Here is a 16,159-nt window from a genome sequence, read left to right on the forward strand (position 1 = left end):
GGAACCTATTAGGTTATACGCATTATGAGTATATCTGAAAGATGTAAAATAAGTTTGAGAATGAGATTCTCAAATCGAGAGAGACTAAGTCTAATATGACCAGATAAGAAGGGAAAATATAAAAAATATTTGTTTGGCTAGAAGCATTGGTGGTCCATGCCTCTTGAAGGCGAGTTGGATCCATTCTCAGATCCAAATTGGTTTGGTTTCATTTTTGAACCAAGCTAATTGATAATAGGGTGAATTGGATTAATGGGTATGAGTTTAATCTTGCTTATCAAACCCTGATGGAGGTGTATATAAAATCCTCTATGGGAGAAAAATAAGAGAAAAACTTAACTATGAACTAGGTTTTCTCTCCTCTCTCCTCTCCTTTGTGTTGTCGTCACCCAAGGATGCTTCCACCCTTGCTATTGATGCCTCCCAACCCTACCAGTGCCACCTATCGCTGCCAAGCCTCCAACCCTTTGCTGCTGACGTCCCCCTCAAGCTGTCAGCCCCTTTGACTAGCCTTCCCAACCATTGGAAAGCAATACAGCTGCTGTTGTCCCTGTTGGTGTCGCTGGCCTCCCTTAGTCGCTGGTGACTTTTGTGCCGCTAGACAATAGCAAGGGTTGCTTCCTCCCTCATATTGGTGTCGCTAGGTTGCTCTCGCCATTGGGCACAAAATCGAGTCAGAGTTCTCTCTCGAATCATATCATCTTCCTCCTTTGGCTAGTACCAAAATGAAGATGAAGTTTGTGGCTTTGCAAAGTCATCTTGAAGGTATCTCAGAGTGGATATGAATAGAGGAAATTCTTGTGACGATTGCTAGATGATGCCATTTCCATTAAACGTCTTCTGACATGTATAATCTCTAAATGAAGCTTTTCTGTGATTATGTCTATACATGCATATTCTTGTGGCTGTGTGTGTGATGCGTGTTGTAATAATTTAGAAAATTATTATACTTCCATTATATATTTTTCAAAAATAAATCTTTAAAACACACATAGATAAATCAACAATGATATCAAAGCTCACTTGTATTTTGACATAGATCGTAAATATTTGTTTTGCATGCCATAGGTTGTCATAAAATTTTAATTTGAAAAATTAGAAAATTTTAGATATGAAAATTGTTTGCTAATCCGATGTAAAATTTTTATCTATGAAAATTATTTCTTAATTTGTTAAGAAATTTTAATCTTAAATTTTTTTTTCCTAATTTGTTAGTAAAATAAAATTTAGGAAAATGTTTCCTAATTTAATAAGAAACTTCCTTATTTGAATTATTTCCTAATAGGATATGAAATTAGATTTAAAATTATTTTCTAATTAAATATAATTAAGGAATTATAGTTTATGAAAATTAAATTCTTTATCATATTTATTTTCTAATTAATTTATGACAATTATGCCATGACATGTGTCATGATTTATATCATGTTAGATGTTACGATTTATGCCATGATATGTGTCATAATTTATGCCTTGTTAGATGCCATGATTATGTCATGTTATTACATTTAGATAGTTAACAATTTATATACCTTCTTTACATATTGTTATGCAACCACAAGTGTATGGTTTTGTCGCCAGTAATAAAAAGATATCGAATCCACAGAGACTTGTTATAAGCACTAGAGATGTCTCACAACGAATTAGCTAAACAATTAACAAAGGATGCGAATGCACTAAGTAGCGACTAGAAATAGAAATAGAAAAATAAATGTAAGAAATTGGGTTTTATGAGAGTTCTAGGAGTTCGGTTTCATTGTGATATTTATCAATGCAAGGTGATCTATCAATTCTTATCCTCAATTGCCATGCATTTGCAGGAAGTTATCGATTTTCTCCTGCAGAAGTCAACCGGCAAGGAACTTTTATCTATACCTATAGTAATTTAATAGTCATGATCCCTATGAAGTCCGTTAGTGGGGCAGCCTGTCACCAACACCCCTCGGTCATACGACATAGAAACACATCACCATTCAATCCACATAAAGGCATAGGGGATAAATGCACTCAACTATTCCACCTCCTTGTAGAGACTAGCTTCACCTTTCAAGGTGATCCCCTAGATGTCCGTTAGCGGGCAGCTTGTCACTAGCGCCCCTCAGTCATATGATCTAGGGGATTCCTCTACAAGATCCATAAGTATCACAAACATCCAATCAAGCATGGTAATTAAATCCAAACATAACAATCCACACAAGATCAAATAGATAAAAAACATAACAACATCATTGAGATAGGAAATTGGCATATCCATGAGATTCTTACATCAAATCACATCACAAATACTCCCTTAGTCCTTGAACAATGAATCTACTCCATAATATAAAGATAGAGATCCGAAGACAAAGAGATTACAAACATTTTAATCCCAATCAAGAGAAGAGATTATAAATGATTATCTAGTGATGAGGAGTGATCTTCGGAACCAATCCCTAGCCTCTGGAGTTGAATTAGAGATGGAAATGGCTTTGGAATGCTGGACCAAGGCTGTAGAAGGTGAAGGTTGGCCCCAAACTTGATCTCCCAAAAAGGGAGAGCCTCCTCCCTTTGAAAGGGGAAGAAACCCCTTTATATAGAGCAGTGCACGGGTATCACAAGGCCCATTCCATGACCGTGTGGCACACACGGTCCCTACTACTTTGCACTCGGCCAAGGTCACATGTCCATGTGGCCTTCACACAGTCGTGCACTGCTCTGCCACTGGCTGGCTCAGATGGTCGTGTGTGACACACAGCCTGACAATTCTTGGCCTCTGGATACCTTGCACGCCCGTGTGATACACAGAGCCCTGGCTTGCCTCTTCTCTAGAAATGTTACACGACCATGTGGAGATGTTGCTTGGGTCGTGTAGATCTACACGACCTCGTGCTGCTGGGATGACACGACCGTGTTGATCCACACCGTTGTGTCAAGCTCCTCCTTTGCTGAAGCTACATGGCCTGCTTGCTCCACACGGCCATGTCAATCTCCTCCTCTGCTAAAGCTACATGGCCTGCCTGCTCCACACAACCAAGGTCATTTTTCTTCCCGCTCCTTTGGCATGGCCGTGTGGCTCACATGGCCACTGTTGTCTTCCTTTGCTTGTTGGCCGGATTAACCACGAACATCATTTCTTCTCCAAATTCGACTCATGAAGACAGAAAATATATAAGAGCAAGTCTCCGAACAAAGAAGAGTATTTATGCCGAAAGTAAGGCAAAGAGTATAAAAGTGCATAGACAAAGCATGCGTAAAATATGTGAATGTGAGTCAAAACATGCTAAATAAGTGTATATAATCTAAGTACATCACATATGATTGATAATACTTAGATCAAGTAAAGTCCTTATTAAAATATTAAAGTTTATACCTTTTATTAACATTATATGAACTAGAGTTTAATTTCATGTTCGAGTTGTTGGACTCTCTTCAAGCCTAAACTTAAAATTAGACATGTTTAGACTATTGAGATATGATCTCATTATTAATAAGTTGACTTTAACTTGAAGCATTAATTTGTTGGACTTACTCCAAGGTTAATGTATAAAGAGGTGAAGTTGGGGGATTTATGTTAGAAGCAAGCTTGAGGGTCCGGTGTGACCATGAGTTTTGATATTTTGGCAAATGGTTTAAATTAGGTTTACCCTTGTATTTGATATATGTATTTGAGTTATGTAGGTTTGCAGGATACACATATGACTTAGCTTGATAGCTTCGGGTCCGGTAAAGGATGGAGCATCCGAGGGACCATGGACAAGGCAGCAAGGATAAGCTGAGGGAAGCACACTTCAAGGCATATATGAAGGATGACATTGGGATAAGCTGTGGGCTTGAATGCATCCAAGGATGAGAGCCAAAAGAAGGAGGCTTGAAGGCAAGAGGTCAAGGCTGCGAAGATTAGTCAAGTGAGTCATGATGATCTGAGTGCAAGAGAAATGTACTCGGGAAAGAAAACCTTAGGCCTAGGATTTTGCTAGTCGACTGACAACTAGACCAGTCAATTAGGGAATGACACAAAATATTTCTGTGCCCGATGGCTAAGACACCAGTAGACTGGTGATGTTACCAGTCGATTGGTAAAGAGCCTTTAGTAGAATCACGGATTTTATAGAGTACTATTAGCCATCACAAGTTGGCTGGTGCAAGGATCAGTCGACTGGTAATGGTAAAATTAGCTTATTGATTTCCCCAATCTCTATATAATGGAGCTTGAGGTGGCTGGCCTTGGTGACAAAATTAGAGGTGGTTAACCCTTAATTAGAGTCTCTAAGTTCTCAATGCAATCCAAGGTCTTGATCAAGTTTATGGCGAGGTTTCTCCCTCAATAAGGAGGATTGTGCTAGCCAGAGTTTGCTGGGGACTAATCCATCGACGAATAGGGATCACCCACCTTACAAAGAGTTGTGGAGTAGGAGCTTTATCTCCAAACCATGTTAAACGAACATGTTAGAGTTTGTATTTCTTTCTTATTTTTATCTTTTGTATTCATATTAGTTTTATATTTTCTCTATGCACTAACGAATACATAGGAAGTGAATGTTTGGGGTGATCATCTATTCAACCCCCTTCTAGTTGAGCCATGATTTTCAACAAGTGCTATTAGAGCCAAGTTGCTTTTCTTTAGACCAACCATCGTGAAAGCTAAGGATGGTCGGCTTGATTATTCCGTCGAAGTATAAAGGAGGAAGTCTATATGATATTACCTTTTGGATGGTAAAAATGGAGAACTTCTTCAAGACAAATTAGGATGTCGTGATGGTTGCCAAGGAACCATTTGAACCTCCAAGAGACAAGAAAGGAAAGAGACTCTGACCATGTTATTGGACCGAGGAGTAAAGCTTATGATTAAAGGTAAATGAAAAGGTAATATCAATTTTGATTGATATTTTGCCTAATGGCGTAATGAGTTGTGTAGATGAGTACGAGAATGCCCATGATTTGTAGAGCAAGGTAAAGATTGTTCTAGTTGAATAACCTAAGCCTACACACGAAGAAGAAAAGTCCGAGGAAAGGGATGTAGTGGTTCAAGTGGAGAAGGAGCACCAGAAGTTGACATGTGTTCAACATCCAAGGAGAAGAAAGAAGAGAAAGCGTCATCCACATCTTCAAGGGTTCAAGAAGAATCCAAGACAAGTGAATAGGAAGTCTTGGAAATCAACCTTGCAAGCATCTCCACCAAATTCAAATCAAAGGACCATATTGTTTGCTATGATTGTAATGAGAAAGGACACTACAAAAGTATGTGTCTAATGGGTAAGAAGAAGGTAAATCCTAAACCCACTCAAGTTGTTTTAGATTCTAATATGGGTTGTAGGAATGAAGAAGCCAAGAGGAAGAGAATGCACATTGTATGCTTCACGTGTGGGGAGAAAGATCACTACCACACCAAGTGACCTAAAAAGAGGGAAATCAAGAAGTTGGTGCATTTGAAGAAATGGGAGAAGAAAAAAACCTCAAGTTGAGGGAGAGCTTTAAGGGTAAAGGAGGTATACCCTAATTTGAATTGTAATTTAAATTATTTTTCCTCATACATGCAAGGATTGATAATATTATCATCATATAGCAATGAAGAATTTTGGCTGTAAGTATCATGATAGAAGTAGGGTAAATTTTAGAATTCATCCTAAGATACCTATGCATGATAAACCTAGACAAGTTATATTCTCATTACCTAAGGAGAAGAAGGTAATGGAGAACCTAGGTAAAAATTCCAAGAAGAGGAGGCACATGTCTAGAAAGATGGATAGATCTAGGAATGTCTAAGGTGGATGACAGGAATCTAAAATTAAGAATATAGAAAAGAAGAATCAAGTTTTTAAGACAAAGCTTGATAGTTTGCAGAAAATCCTAGAGAAATTCGATGTTGGATCTAAGGGATTAGGTATGGTATTTGTTAGTATTAGCCCTAGTATCAATTATGAGATGATTGTAAAGAGCTCATTTTGTATCATATATCATTATTAATAAAAGGTAAAGTTGGTTATTATATTTATTTCAGTTCAGTACCAATTGAATAAGTATAATAATGTCCTTGGGTAATAGGTTTTTATCTACAGTATATCAATTATTTGAATTGATAGTGATATATTGTAGAGAACACTATTCTTAACTATTCCTAGTCAAGCATTAATATACAAGGATAATATTAATGCGTTGAGACTAGCATGTAGGTCAATGGATGAATTGATCTCACAAGTCATGGATATGAGATATTAGGTTAACACATGGGTATATATTAGAAAATATATACTGAATGACCCGCCATGAGAATGTTTCATGGATCGTTATATGAGTGTCATAAATATTCTCATATGACTATTGGTATGAATAGTCCTTATACATGAAGTCACTACGGTTCCTTACATAAGGAGTTGTGTACTTTGGTATCGGCAAACGTCACCTGTAACAAGGTGGACAATAAAGTCGATCACTGGGTATGCAATGAATTATGTGGAGGGATGTGAGTGATGTAGATGAGATCTATCCCTTACATATGACCGAAGTGATATCAGTGGGACCCTTGATTAGTAAGACACAAGAAAGCATGGTCATGCGCAAATGAGTTAATATGATATATTGAGCTTATTTGATTGAGTGTGTCTACTTAGAGATCAAGAAACACAAAGGTTGATAAGAGGATGATACGATCTATGCCTCATTGATCAACCTAGATATCAAGGATAGACGGACACAGTCATACAAGATAATAGCCACGGACAGGTTAGGTCGGATCTTGACCTTCTCGTCACTTGGGTAGCAATGATGCCTTGCTAGATGCCACTCATTGCTTATGTATCTAAATATTAATTTGGGTACATTACTAACGTTACGAGAACTTATTGGGTCACACACAAAGAACAAGTAGATTTGGAGATGGGTTCATATGATGAATCATTGGATTAAGTCTAATCTGAATTGAATTTATTGAGTTGGACTCAATTAGATCTAATTATTGGATTAAGTCCAATTCAAATTAGATTCAATGAGTCAATTTGAATTAATGAAATAGTGATTCATTGAATTTGAATTACATGAGGATTAATTGAGTAAGATTCAATTGAATTAGACTTGAGTTAGACTCAAGTGAATTAGACTTGAGTTAGACTCAAGTGAGGAGACTTGAGTTAGACTCAAGTGAGATTTAAAGAAGATAATTATTGAATTTCAAAATTCAATTATTCATTTCATTCAATTTTCGAAATTGAATTTGAAATGAAGAGTTACACTCATTTGAAATGAGGAGTTACAAGTTTGGTCCTTAATGGAGAGTAAATGCTTATTAAGGCTATTAATGCTAATTAAGTATTTTCATTGGATGAAAATACTTAAGCTTTTTGCTCTTCATTTTTGGGTGAGATTCTCTTTGCTCCTCTCCTCTTGGCCGAAATCCACTTTCAAGGTTGCTAGCACAACCTTTTTCCTATTGTGAGTTTGTGAGACAAACGAACGCTTGTTCGTGTGGATACCGTAAATGCACGAACGCGAGATCGTGCTGTGATTCGAACTTTCGAGAGTCCGTGAGCACGCTACAAAGGTATAATCTCTCATGCTATGTTAGAAAACTTAGTATATGTAGGAATTTCTCTTTCCCTTCGCATGGATCTTCTGGAGGAAATATGTTTTTCCGCTGCGCGTTTGCATGTTTAGCAACATATTTCCTTACAGTGTTGAGTAGTCAAAGACCCAACAATGATAGATCAAGTTTGAGATACCGATCTAGTCCCTCCAAGGATAAAAAGAGATCATATGTTAGGGTGACACATGATAATATTAATGGAGGAGCAACAAGGGCAAGGGAGAGTCATCCAAGGCCAATGAGAAGAAATATGCAAGAATTGCATATGATTATGGCAAGTATGAAGTGTCTGTTGGAATGTATACTAAAAGCCTAGCTTTTTGTATAAACATTTATTTAGAAATAAGAATCACATTGGTCAAATGTCTACACTTATGCTAAGTGTAGTTGTCCATTTAATTTATATTGTAGATAACATGGTGTGAGGAGACACACAGAAATTCATGTTATCAGTTCCTTATAAATTATAAGTAGTTGCTCACAACCAAGATGGAATGGGATAAACCATTGGAGTGGTTGTAGTGTAATTAGGTATTAGTTTATTTTGACTAATAAATTACACTAGTACACTATGAGTGTATTGAGCAGGACCATTTGAGGTAGTTTCTTTTTATACTAACTATATAAAAGAACAATACCTCTGTTATTATGGAAGTGTGTACTCTTAATCATGATATAATAACAAGCACATATACTTAATATTCATTTTTTAATTTATCAGAGGGTGCGATTCAGCTCGTTAAATCAATAGGCCTGATAAGTTGGGAAATGATATTATTTATATGGTGTGTTGTTGATTATAGAATGAAACTGTGTCCTAGTAATCTAGGTTGATAATGCCCCCAAGAGGAGCTCATAAGGATTGTTATGTAAACCCTGCAGGTGGACTTAGTTCGACATGATAATAAGGTTGAGTGGTACTACTCTTGGAGTTAAATATTAATTAAGTGAGTTGTCAGTAACTCATTTAATTAGTGGGCATTCGATATTTTAAACACTGGGAGATTAACACACTCATAATAAGAAGGAGTCCATATAGTAATATGGGATTGGTGTGGTAGTTCAATAATAACTCTTTAGTGGTATGAGTTATTATTGATGAACTCAAGTTGGGTGTTTAAGGCAAACACGGGAAGCTCAAGTTCATCGGGAGACCAAAACCAATTCCTCCTCTTGGTCCCTGTCATAGCCTCTTATTTATAAAATCTTATATCCACCTATACCCAACTTCTTACCCACCTTAAGGTGGCCGACCAAGCCTAGCTTGGAGCCCAAGCTAGGGCCGGCTAAACCAAGGCATGATGGGTCAAGTTATGGCCGACCCTAGCTTGAACCCAAGCTTAGGTGGTCAGCCAAAATAAAAATAAAAAGGATTTTATTTTAAAATCTTTCCTAATGTGGAAGACATGGTTTTAAAAGAGAGTTTTAAAAATTATAAATATTTCCTTTTATAGCTTTCTACAAAGGATTAAGAGAAATGTTTTGTATCTTTCCTTATTTGTAGTTAAAAGGAAGATTTTAATTTTTAATAAAACTTTCCTTTTTGTAACCATCCCCATGGTTTTAAAAGAGAGTTTTAAAAATTATAAATCTTTCCTTTTATAGCTTTCTACAAAGGATTAAGAGAAATGTTTGATATCTTTCCTTATTTGTAGTTAAAAGGAAGATTTTAATTTTTGATCAAACTTTCCTTTTTGTAACCATCCTCATGGTTTTAAAAGAGAGTTTTAAAAATTATAAATCTTTTCTTTTATAGCTTTCTACAAAAGATTAAAAGAAAGATTTGATATCTTTCCTTATTTGTAGTTGAAAAGGAAGATTTTAATTTTGGAGAAAACTTTCCTTGTAACCATCCATATGTTTTAAAAGAGAGATTTTAATTTATAAAACTTTCCTTTTATAACCAACCATGAAGGGAATTTTAAAAGAGAAATTTTTATTTTAAAATTTCTGGAAACAAATTAGGAAGTTTTAATTTTGTGTTTAAAATTTTCCTTGTTTGGAGGAGATGGTGGTGGCCAGCCATTTAGGGTTTATAAGGAATTTTTTAATTAAATTTTCCTTCTTAAACATTGGCAAGGAATATAAGGAAGTTTTATTTATAAAACTTTCCTTATTTACCAAGACCAAGGAATATAAAAGAGAGGGTAGAGATGCCTCACCTCACAACATATCTTCTATTATTCCTCTCTTCCTTGGTGGTGGTCGGCCCTCTCTTCCTCTCCTATTCTTCTTCCTTGTGTGGCTGGCGGCATCTTCATCTCAAGGAGCTTGGTTGTGGCCGGATCTTGTTAGAGGAAGAAGGAGAGATAGGAATCTTTATTTCTTAGCATCCCTTAGAGCTTGGTTGGTGGCCGAAAGTTCTTCATCTCTTGAAGATTGTTGGTGGCCGAAACTTACTTGGAGAAGAAGGTGTTAGAGTGTATACTAAAAGCCTAGATTTTGGTATAAACATTTATCTAGTTATAAGAATCACATTGGTCAAGTGTCTACATTTATATATACCAAATGTAGATGTTCAATTAATTTATATTGTAGATAACATAGTGTGTGGTGTCACACACAGAAGATCGTGTTATCGGTTCTTTATAAATTAAAAATAGTAGCTCACGACCAAGATGGAAAGGAACAAACCATTAGAAGGTCGTAGTGTAATTAGGTATTAGTTTATCTTAACTATATAATTACACTAGTACACTTAGAGTGTATTGAGCAGGACCATTTAGAGGTCGTTTCTTTTATACTGACTTTATAAAGGAACAAAGACCTCAGTTATTATGGAAGTGTGTGCTCTTAATCCTAATATAATAATAAGCACATATATTTGATATTTATTTCTTTAATTTATCAATGGGTGAGATTTAGTTCGATAAATCGATAAGCCCGATAAGTTGGGAAATGATATCACTTATAGTGTGTATTGTTGATTATAGAAAGAAACTGTGTCCTAGTGATCTAGGTTGATAATGTCCCCAAGAGGAGCTCATAAGGATTGTCATGTTAAACCCTGCAGGTGGACTTAGTCCGACATGACGATAAGGTTGAGTGGTACTACTCTTGGACTAAGATATTAATTAAATGAGTTGTCAGTAACTCACTTAATTAGTGGGCATTCGACATCTTAAACACAGGGAGACTAACACACTCATAATAAGAAGGAGCCCAAAAATATAATTTGGGATCGGTGCGGTAGTTCAATAATAATTCTTTAGTGGAATGAATTATTATTGATGAAATTAAGTTGTGTGTTCGGGGCGAACACGGGAAGCTTAATTTCATCGGGAGACCAAAACCCACTACAAGAAATTTTGGATTTAACCACACTTAATAGACAACAGTTTTTCAAGAAATTGTTGTCTTTTTTCCATTTAACAACAGTTTTATTGAAAACTGTTGTTGTTCACCATAATATTTTTTAAATAACAACAGTTTTTCAAAAAACTGTTGTCTAATGTATGTCAAAGACAACGGTTTTAAAAAACTATTGTCTTTTAGTGTTGCTTATATGATAATATACAACAGTTTTATTAAACTGTTGTCTATTGAATGTTGTTGAATCTTAAAAACATAACAGTTTTATTAAACTGTTGTCTATTGAATGTTGTTGAATCTTGAAAACACAACAGTTTTTTTAACTTCATGAAAAAAAACCTAAAACCCACTTTTCCGTAACTCTTCAACGAATAAAAACCTATCTCCGACTCCTTCGCGACTCCTCCGCGAAAGACGCTCCTCGTCGCTCTCGCTGGGAAACATTAGGCAATGGGCTATGGGAGGAAGGGCCTAACTTAAATCATTAGTTGAAGGTGACGGGATTTATAGAGTCCAATGCGGCGGGGAGGCGAGCTTTCGCTCTCCGATGGTTGGGAGAATGGCGCAGGGAAGGCGGAAGGGCCCGTCACGATTTGGGTTGTTTTGGTTTGCATCTGGACTTGTGATCCGAATCCGAGCTTCGCTTTTGGCGCTACCGATCCCAACGACGATGAGTGAGTTAATAGTCTCGTTGAGGGTTTGATGTAAAATACCGGAAATGGGCATAACATCATAAGGGAATTTTTCCAAAATTTTTGGAAATTTTTCGGGAATTTTTCGGAGCTCATACGGACGAGTTAACGGGGATAAAAATGGGACCCGGAAAAGCCTGTTTAGGTTACCCCATTTAAGCGAGGAAAAGTTAGATTTATTTATTTTCTTTTTGTATTTTATTTTCCTTATTTTTATTTTTCCCCCGCTCCTCCGCTGTTTCCTTCCCTCGACGCCGAACCCGTGCCCTACTTCTTCCTCCCCCGCGCGCCCGACTGTGCCCTAACCGCCTCTCCCAACCGGCTATGCAAACCGCCGTTTCCTCTCGCGGATAAACCCTCGGCCAAGCTCGCTTTCCTCTTCTTCTCCTCTGCCGACGCTGACCCCCTTTCCCTGTGCCCTAGCCGCCAGCCACCGAGACCTTCTTCTTCCTCTTTCCCCAAGCGCCGGCGACGAATCTGCCACCGCCGATCCACTGTCACCCTTGTGTGACGACGCCGCCGCCGACTTTTGATCCGAGCAGCATCGCCACACCCTTGCCCCAGTGCCGAGCCGTCCAATTCCGTGCCCTATTTTGGGTTCACAGTCGGCCGACTCTCCTTCTCCACGCCGAGCCCTAGTTTCCCGAGGCCGATCTCTTCCTCTTTGCCGAGGTTTTTGTTGCTGCTTTCCACTGCGGACTCACAACCGATCACCGCCGATTTCCACACTGCGACTAATCGCTACTGTTTCCTTCATCCGGTCCAGCCCTAGTTCTTCATTGGTGCCCTAGATCTGATCTGCCCATCTCCGGCTACTCGGTCGGTGACTCCACCGGTTTTATTTACATCAACCTCATGGGTTGTGAGGCTACGAATGAATGTTCGGATGTGGTATTGATGTGAGTTTGATTTGTCTACTTAGTTTCAGTGATACTGTTCGCCATCTATTCGGAGCATCAGTTGTTATCACCGGCCATAATTTCCAGCAAACTCACAACAATGTGAGTGTAGACAAGATTTTAATTCGAGAAGAAACTTACTTCTTAATATCAACTATCTTTATATTCTTTGTGATGCAATATCATTTACCTCTTGTATCTGCTCAAAATAAGTTTCTTATTCATAATTATGGTTTTACCTTCAATACTGTCAAACCTACATGTCCATGAATACTTTCTACTCTATCATACTCCACTCTCTGATAAAGGGGCATTTTTACTGTAGGGACCTGTCTTACAATTCTCTTAATGTTGTTAGGCTTTTTTCTTGTAGTGTCTTCTGCTTGGTGCAGGAAATGGCAGAGGCTGTGACGAAAGATTTTGGAAGGATTGACATCTTTGTGCATTCTCTTGCCAATGGACCAGAGGTACTACCTTACACCATATAATCATGATGTTTTTTTTACTTTAGTTCTAAATTATGGTTTTCATAAATAGGTAACGAAGCCACTCTTGGAGACATCTAGAAGAGGGTTTCTTGCTACAATTTCAGCTTTGAGTTACTCTTTTGTCTCCCTGCTTCGGCACTTTCTTCCAATAATGAATCCATGTTTCTTTCGATTCCATGAAAACAAAACAATTGCATGTTCCATTTGTGTGTATATTTCAACTTGAGATCCTGACAAGAACATCATTATCAATCCATCATTATATCTTCTTCTTTACACACAGAATAAAGCAATGCTAGTAGTTATAATAAAACCCAAAATAAAGTTATCAAACAATTCCTTTTCTTGTTGGCACATAGATTTTATATCTCATCTTCACTTTGTTTTGGATGTCTCCGTTAAACATGGCAAGCGGTGCTTCAATATCTTTGACATACATAGCTTCCGAAAGGGTAATCCCAGGGTATAACCTTTTCCCTTGTTTATTCCAAAGTTTATAATTTGGAATACTTGTTTAGTTCTTACATCAACTTGCAGATACGAAGGTGGAATGAGCTCAGCAAAAGTTGCATTGGAGAGCGATACAAAAGTAAGTTCAACTCTTCTGCATTGTCAAGTCCTGCTAGTGTTTGGAAATATTTAAACCCAAACTATATGGTAGTTCACTCATCTAAGATTATATTTGGCAAAATATAGATTCATTAATTTTGATGTTTTCAGCATTTGTTTTTGGATGTAGGTGCTGGCTTTTGAACTGCACTTGCTTGCCACAAAGCATCAGGTAATTATATAATTAGTAACCATTTGGTGATTGTTAGCATACACGATATGATGGCTTTTCTTCAGTTTAATAGACATATTTTTACCTACTGCTCTGTATTCCTATGTTCCTTTCTCTGTCTATGCCATGTTTTACATTGATCTTTCAATTGGCATTTGACTTGAGATTTACCCACGCATGAAATTCTGCAGTTTGTTTATATCACTTGATTATAAAAATTTGTTGAAGAGTTGTCTCGTTTTTGTTTATTTGATCTATGAATTTGTTTTCATTTGCATTATTTTCAATTCCTGAGATGTTAAACACTTCTAGTTGCTTCCTTATACATTGAAGAATGTTTTAAAACATTCTTCAACCTAGCTCTTGATTGTTAATTTTAGTCAATTATAGTGGTAATTGTTAGATCCTTTATTTATTTTAATTAATCTCTATTTGTATATTCCATTATCTAATTAATCAATGACTTATTAATCAATGGTGCTTATTTTTGTTTATTAATCTCTATGAATTAATGTTGCTTGATCACTGGGAAAAATAATATTTGCATGGTTTATAATAGAAGCTTTGTATGCAATGACATAAAATGAAAATTCTGCTTAATAAGAAATTTAAGAGCCACCATATTGTTTCAAGAGGTTACCATTTATGTTACATAGATAACGCTTTTTGTACTTCTATTAGATGACTAGATCAAATGGTTTTTATGATTATGTAACATTTATGTAGTGCAATTAGAATCACGCGTACAGTTTAGTTTCTAATTTGTAATATATATCTTTATTCGAATAGGTGCCCTCAAGAGTACTGGGAAGAATGCCGACAAACTAAAAAAATGGAGAGACTTTAACAAATTAAGGAGCACTAGGAGCTGTAGTCCCTCCTCTTCACCGACATCTAAGTAGAAAATCTCGTGTTATATTGTTCTACCTTTGTTTTAATAGTGTTATTATTTTGTTGGTTGCTTATGAAATTTCTTCAGAATGTTATAGATATTATTTTTGAATGTTAGAAAATTGTATATTAAATTTTATTTTGAAATTTAATATTTTGAATGATTTATAATATTGGAAAATTGTGTATTAATTTTTTTTATTTTTTATCTAAAAAAGACAACGGTTTTTCACCGTTGTCGTAGATAGTTTAAAACTGTTGTTGAAGACCCTGTTGTTAAAGGTAGACGCTCAAAGACAACGGTGAAAAACTGTTGTCTTTGAAGGAAAAGACAATAGTTTTTCACCGTTGTAAAAACTGATGTCTTTGTCTTCAAAGACAACGGTTAAAAACTGTTGTCTTTGAGTACCCCTTTAACAACACAGCCTTTAACAACAGTCCGAAAGGGGCTACGACAACGGTGAAAAACCGTTGTTGTAAGGCTTTTTTCTTGTAGTGACCAATTCCTCCTCTCGGTCCCTATCGTAGCCTCTTGTATATAGAGATTTGTACCCACCACATACCCACCTTCTTACCCAACCTATAGGGGCCGGCCAAGCTAACTTGGAACCCAAGCTAGGGCCGGCCAAGACCCAAAGGTTGAGCCAAGTTGGTGGCCGGCCACATCATATTAAAAGTGTTTTTTATTAAAATTATTTCTTATGTGGATATCATGGTTTTAAAAGAGAGTTTGAAATTTAAATCTTTCCTTTTATAGTTTTCTACAAAAGATTAAGAAAAGATTTGAAATCTTTCCTTATTTGTAGATTGAAAGGTAGATTTTAATTTTGAGAAAACTTTCCTTTTTAACTATGTTCATGTTTTAGAAGAAAGTTTAAAAATTATATATATTCTCTTTTATAAGTTTCTACAAAAGATTAAGAAAAGATTTGATATCTTTCCTTATTTGTAGATTAAAAGGAGATTTTAATTTTTAGAGATAACTTTCCTTTTTAGAAATCATCCACATGTTTAAAAGAAAAATTTTAATTTATAAAATTTCCTTTTTATAATCCACCATGAAGGGAAAAATTATTGCAGAAATTTTTATAAATTTCCGGAAGCAAATAAGGAAGTTTTAATTTGTGTTTAAAATTTTATTTGCTTGGAGATTTTAATATGGCCGACCATTGTAATTGGAAAAGGGAATTTAATTTTAATTAATTAAAATTTTATTTTTCATGGCAAAAGAATTAATGAAGTTTTTATTTAAATTTCCTTATTTGCTAAGACCAAGGATTATAAAAGAGGGGGTAGAGGTGCCTTCATGGTTAACGACTCTATTATTCTTTTCCTCCCTCTCTACCTTGGTGTGGTAGCCGGCCTCTTCCTCTTCTCTCTTCTCCTTCTTGTGGCCGAACCATCTTGTTCTCTTGGAGTCCTTGTGGTGGCCGGATCTAGCTTGGAGAAAAGGAGAGAAAGGAGGCTTCGTTCTCGCATCCCTTGGAGCTTGGTGGCGGTGGCCGAACCTCATCCTCTCTTGGAGTCTTGTGGTGGCCGAA

At 36.5% G+C, this 16,159-nt stretch overlaps 1 protein-coding gene and 1 long non-coding RNA gene across 3 annotated transcripts; both read left to right on the top strand.

Moving 5' to 3' along the window:
• Positions 1-12,433: 12,433 nt before the first annotated feature.
• Positions 12,434-13,394, top strand: LOC122035025 (enoyl-[acyl-carrier-protein] reductase [NADH] 1, chloroplastic-like). Of its 2 annotated transcripts, none has more exons than XM_042594386.1 (3): positions 12,434-12,560; positions 12,851-12,925; positions 12,996-13,394. In XM_042594386.1, the coding sequence occupies exons 1-3, from the start codon at positions 12,438-12,440 to the stop codon at positions 13,170-13,172; spliced, it is 375 nt and encodes a 124-aa protein (XP_042450320.1). In that variant the 5' UTR covers positions 12,434-12,437; the 3' UTR covers positions 13,173-13,394. The 2 variants fall into 2 exon arrangements, 1 of the variants encoding a protein (XP_042450320.1); XR_006126862.1 differs by having other exon boundaries at positions 12,474-12,560; positions 12,832-12,925; positions 12,996-13,106.
• A 98-nt stretch (positions 13,395-13,492) lies between these two features.
• LOC122033382 lies at positions 13,493-14,594 on the top strand. The gene is made up of 3 exons (XR_006126524.1): positions 13,493-13,535; positions 13,686-13,727; positions 14,517-14,594. It is a non-coding gene; the product is annotated as an uncharacterized LOC122033382 (long non-coding RNA).
• The last annotated feature ends 1,565 nt before the right edge of the window (positions 14,595-16,159 follow it).

Source organism: Zingiber officinale, chromosome 11B (assembly GCF_018446385.1).
Source record: "Zingiber officinale cultivar Zhangliang chromosome 11B, Zo_v1.1, whole genome shotgun sequence".
Taxonomy (NCBI): Eukaryota; Viridiplantae; Streptophyta; class Magnoliopsida; order Zingiberales; family Zingiberaceae; genus Zingiber; species Zingiber officinale.